The sequence below is a fragment of the Scatophagus argus genome, chromosome 14 (assembly GCF_020382885.2).
Source record: "Scatophagus argus isolate fScaArg1 chromosome 14, fScaArg1.pri, whole genome shotgun sequence".
In the NCBI taxonomy this organism is placed as follows: domain Eukaryota; kingdom Metazoa; phylum Chordata; class Actinopteri; family Scatophagidae; genus Scatophagus; species Scatophagus argus.
The window spans coordinates 12,131,536-12,136,654 of NC_058506.1; the positions used below are offsets into that span (position 1 = coordinate 12,131,536).

At 40.2% G+C, this 5,119-nt stretch overlaps 1 protein-coding gene across 1 annotated transcript; it reads right to left on the reverse strand.

Annotated features, from left to right (window-relative positions):
* Positions 1–762: 762 nt before the first annotated feature.
* Positions 763–3,925, reverse strand: mtnr1bb (melatonin receptor 1Bb). The gene is made up of 4 exons (XM_046411490.1): positions 3,881–3,925; positions 2,275–2,487; positions 1,812–2,156; positions 763–1,185 (listed from the first exon to the last, which is right to left on the reverse strand). Exons 1-4 carry the CDS (start codon positions 3,923–3,925, stop codon positions 763–765), a joined length of 1,026 nt encoding a protein of 341 aa, XP_046267446.1.
* Between the last annotated feature and the right edge of the window lie 1,194 nt (positions 3,926–5,119).

Below are 5,119 nucleotides of genomic sequence, written 5' to 3' on the forward strand. Positions count from 1 at the left end.
TTGCCTCAGGTGGCAGTCGTGACACTGGTAAGCAGTGGCTACAGTGTAATCCTTGGCGGCAGCACAGTCAAAGCAGGTCCACTTAAAGTGCTTGTTTTTTCCACCGACAGACTCAGATTGTTATTCTGAGTGCCTGACAATAAGAAAAAGGATCTCTACAGAGACTGATCTTTTTGTTAAAAAGTAAAATCCCTTTTGTTTAGCCAAAAAAAGCCGTTACTCCTGTTACTCTTGCCAAAGCCGACAAACTCCATTTACAGAAACGGTTATTTTATCATTGTAAAACACAATATATTCAAACTTGACAGAAACCAAACTCAAAGAGAGAAAGAAAAAATTGTCACTGTTCCAACAATCACTGGCTCTCGTATGGTTGAAATAAGCTGCCACTTTGGATGAGTGTGTATTCTGACTCTACACCGACTTCTTTCTGTTCACACATAGATATGTAAACACAGGACCCAGTTTTCAAAATATGAAACACATCCTTATTTAGCACTTTAGCAAAGTTGTCGAGGTAATCCTCAAAATGATACATTTTAAAGAACTATATTAAATACATAGTTCTTCACAACTTTACCCAAATGATAAAAAAAAATCCAACGGCTGCCACATGTTTACCCTCTTCTGACTGAAGTAAACCTATAGAAAACCAAGCCATGTATTCCAGTTTCATTTATAACTTGATAGCTGCACAACTGTCTGAATGTCACATAAAAACTTAGGTAGAGTTACTATTCGACAGGCTCAGTGATCCAGGTTTTATTCTTTGTTTGTGCGATCTCTGACGGACTCGTTGTTGTTCAGTGGTGGAGGCGGCGACTGCTTGCTCCTCATGCTCCTGCCATCAGTGGCGGCTCGTGAAGTCTCTGTCACAAAAAGCCGAGTCACCCACACGGAGGTGACAATGCGTTTGTACTCATTCCTGAAATTCCTGTTGAGTAAGCCATAGATGATGGCATTCAGACAGCTATTGAAATAGGCCATGAAGTAGCTGACCACAAAAAGCCACTCGGGGATAAGGGGTGCCACATGGGATGGATCTATGGCCACCGCCAAACCGATCAGGTTAAGTGGAGCCCAGCAGATGGCAAACAGCACAAAGACCACAAACATGGTGATGAAATTCCGCAAGTCACTTGGTCTGAGGCGAGGGCTCTCCTCTGTTTTCACCTTACGCCGCACCTGGATGATAAAAACACACATAACAGGAATAAGACTCTAAATGCAGGAGGCTACTGTTTCTCTCTGCCTCTCAGTCTTAGACGCATGTAGAAATGAGACAGAAACTCACACCTACAGTGATTTTCACACATGTACACACACAAATATCCACACATTCAACCACTACAGGGATCTCATCCATCTATCAGCCTGGCAAAAGTGATAATAAATCACAGGCACTGATTTTGCCAGGTCTTTGCAGTGTTCATAGTTTTAAACCCACACTTACTGGTAATTAAAGATCAAAATGCTCAACCCAAATGTTACATGGCAAAAAGAATTTCAGTGATGAGATGATGTATCTTGTCAGTGTATTCTGGCATTTAAAAAACTGACTCATCCAGTAAAGGGTCAATAATTAAAGGTCAAAATTTGGAATGACCATATTTTCTCCATTACAGGTGCTATTTGGATAAACCCTAAAAGCCTGACAGACTGTTTGGTCCATGGGGCAGTCTTTACAGCAGATAGCTGCTTTACATGTTTATTTGGTTGGTGTTTATTATGCTATTCAAAAAGTTCCCCATGAATTCCTTCTGAGTGCCTATACAGACATAAATAGCCATGCAGAGAGGCAGAATACTGACCTGAATCACAAGTACCCAGATGCGTAGGTAACAGAAGGTAACCACTGCAATGGGAACCAAGAAGTGAACCACCACCACCGCCACTGTGTAGGAACTGCTGACATTCTGGGCAAAGGTGCAGGAGTAGACCCGTGGGTCATAGCGTAGGGAACCAACAAAGAAATTGGGGATAATGGCCACTATTGTGAGCACCCAAATTAAGGCAACAAACATCAGAGTGTTGCGATAGCTGTACAGCCGACTGTAGGAGAATGAGTGACAGATGTAGCAGTATCTGTTCACCGCAATCCCAGTTATGTTAAAAATAGAACCAATGACACTCAGCCCCATAAGGAAACCACTGACCTGAACGGAAACAAAGAAAAAAAAGAAGTTAAGTGAAATGTTTGTATCAAACTGTGAAGGGATTGGTTTAGTGGTGTTGGCAGTGAATTTAAACATGCCATCAATGATGTGGTCTTACCATGCACTGAGTGTTTCCCAGTGCCCATCCATCATGGAAGAGAGCATAGAGAACCAGGGGGTAAGGGTAGAAGGCTACCACAAGGTCAGCAAATGCCAAACTCACCACAAACACATTACCTGGAGAGGAAGACACAGAGAGAACTTCTATTATTACAGCAACTTGATCTCTGATTGTGACAAGACTCACATGTTTTGTTATGCTGGACACATCCTAATCATATTGCTCTGTTAACACTGAATTTACCCTCTAATGTGTCTCTGATGGTTTTTCCCCTTATCTTCTCATCTCAGCATCACGAATTTGCTTGCGTGTGCTCAGCCAATCAGGATAAAAACATTCAACCCTGGTGGCTCATTCTAGTCAGGAGTAGCATTTACCCTCTTTGGATGGGATTACATTTAAAGTGCTCACACGTTTTGCATATATAAACAACTGCATTCATATTCAGGTTTACATGCTCCTTAAGACTGACCCCCATGCATCTTTGTCTTGTTGCGACAGTGCATCAGTATACCAGCTAACAGCACACACATTTTGCAAATTGCTTCAGTAGGACAGCTAAAATTGGATTGGCGCACATTCCTTGACTCAATTATCCTTCCTCAGACAGTGACCTAATGTGAGTTAAAGTAATCTGAAAATGCAGTTTATATTTCATTGTTTTCTACTAAGTATTGCCCTAAATGGGCAAACACTGGGTCTGGCCATTTTCAGTACACTTGGAGCCTTATCTCAGCAGCTCAGTCCAGCTTGGTGAGATTGTTGGCAGAGAGGGCTGAGTTTGCATAGCAAAGGTTTCTAGCCTCTGCCCCACAGTCAGTTGCCTCACCCCAAATAAAGTTTTATCAGTGGTGGCAGAGTCATTGTGTTTTGACAAAATAGAAGGACACAGATTGTGGACACAGCTCTTGAGCTGCTTTGACACTGGGACATGCAGGTCTTTTTTCCATCTAGCTGATCCCAAGCAAACTGCGGTATCACAAAATCCAGTTGCTACGTCAAATAAGCATTGCTTTTGTTTGGGCAGAGCACTGTAGTTCTATTTGCTAATTGTCATCAGTTCAGCTTCATTAATGCTTCACTATTAGTTTCAAGTTTACTGTCAGATACTTGATAATGCAAAACATGGTGAGATTCTTGGTTTCAGACTTTGCAAAGGGACAATAAGGGTAATTAATTATAATACAAATTAGCATTTAATCTAAGTAATAAAAAGCCAATATAGGTCATTCATGGGCTACCAGCTGACTACGCAGGTATACCAAAGAGCAAATTATAACCTGACATCCCCTCCCCAACCTCTTCCTTATGTTATAAGTTTCTGGTGTTATTAACTTTACTGTGATCTAACTGTCATGTATATTTTTAATTCCAAATCTAACAATATAACAATTTGCTATGCTGTGCTGGAAGGTATTAGGATTCTGCCATATTTCAGGCTTGTTTGTTAGAAACAACATAGATGCTATGCTGACGTTTCACCTGCAGACGCCTGCAGAGGTCATTTTCAGAGCAACATTCATGCCAGCAGGGCAGAAACAACAACTATTGAATATCCACGTATTTGTCAGGAAGTACCTGATGTACCGGATAGGCCCCAGACCTTGTTGGTGTGGATGGTAGAGCATGGTGGCCTTGTGTTGGTCATGTTTTCAGAAATCATACATCTTGATTGGGCATGCTTGCCTTGTTTTGTATAATCCATCTACTCTAACCAGGTCAAAAGTACATGGTACAAAGTGCATCAGAGCTTTATTTATAGTTCAACGACACAGCATACACTTATTTCTTTTTGTAACTACAGTATGTGCACTTATGGCTTTGGTGTGTGACTGTCAACCTAGAACTGTCACCATGCACCATGATGCACAATGTGGAGATAGCAATTCAGCACCTCCTGCACAAGGGCATCAGTTCCCTCCTTTTGTGGAGAAATCCCTCTGGATTTCTCTGCTCCATGATTTAAAAAAGAAAACAAATTGTGTAACTGTAGCTCTATTTCACATGCAGTGTTAAAACTCATTAAGGGTCTAACACCATGAATTGTGAATAAATGCATAAAAAAATTGCAACAACAACAACACTTTAAAAAACTAATTACCAAGCCACCACTTTAGCGGTGTTCTAAACAATTTTTACAATAATAAAACAAACTTTCCAGGAAAAACTGTCCTTGTGATCCGTGGAACATTTAGGATTCATGTCTCAACAAGCCTTGGGACAAACCAAACCAAACTATCAAATTCAAATGTGAATGTCAGCGACGAATGCTATTGTATAAAACTATCGACAAACTGAGTGTGTTCTGAAGAACACTGAAAATAAGCCCAAGCTATTTTTCTCCATGTAAAATAACATAATTGAAGGCTTCTCCTTGCTCAAGTGGTGTGATTTTTCAATACGGTTTGAAATTACAATTATACTAGGTTTTCTGTTTGAGCACCATACATTTTTATTATTTTATATTCTTTATGATAACTGTGGAGGAAGGCACTTCGGTCAGCTTAATTTCTACAACATGCCAACAACTGGAGGTCTGCATGTAATATGAAAAAGTCAGGTTAAAAGGATCAATAAATCATGCATAAAGATCTCTCTAACACATATATTAAGGTTGATTATCTATTAAAGACTGGGCTTTGATTTAAAATCTGCAACTTCTGCAACACGTTCACAATAATACTGCTAACATGCTGATGCTAAGCAGGTAAAATATTTACCAGATTCACCAGTATAGCGTGTATAGCGTATAGTGTGTGTGTGTGTGTGTGTGTGTGTGTGTGTGTGTGTGTATCTGTCTGTCTGTCTCACAGTCAATTTCTAAAAAAAAAAAAAAAAAAAA

Excerpts from the sequence above, each read along its gene's own strand:
- mtnr1bb (XM_046411490.1), bottom strand. The coding sequence starts at position 3,925 with ATGACCAACACAAGGCCACCATGCTCTACCATCCACACCAACAAG. Across the intron at positions 2,488-3,880 it reads CTACCATCCACACCAACAAG|GATGTGTCCAGCATAACAAA; the intron begins GTCTGGGGCCTA and ends CAATATGATTAG. Across the intron at positions 2,157-2,274 it reads TGGGAAACACTCAGTGCATG|GTCAGTGGTTTCCTTATGGG; the intron begins GTAAGACCACAT and ends GTTTCCGTTCAG.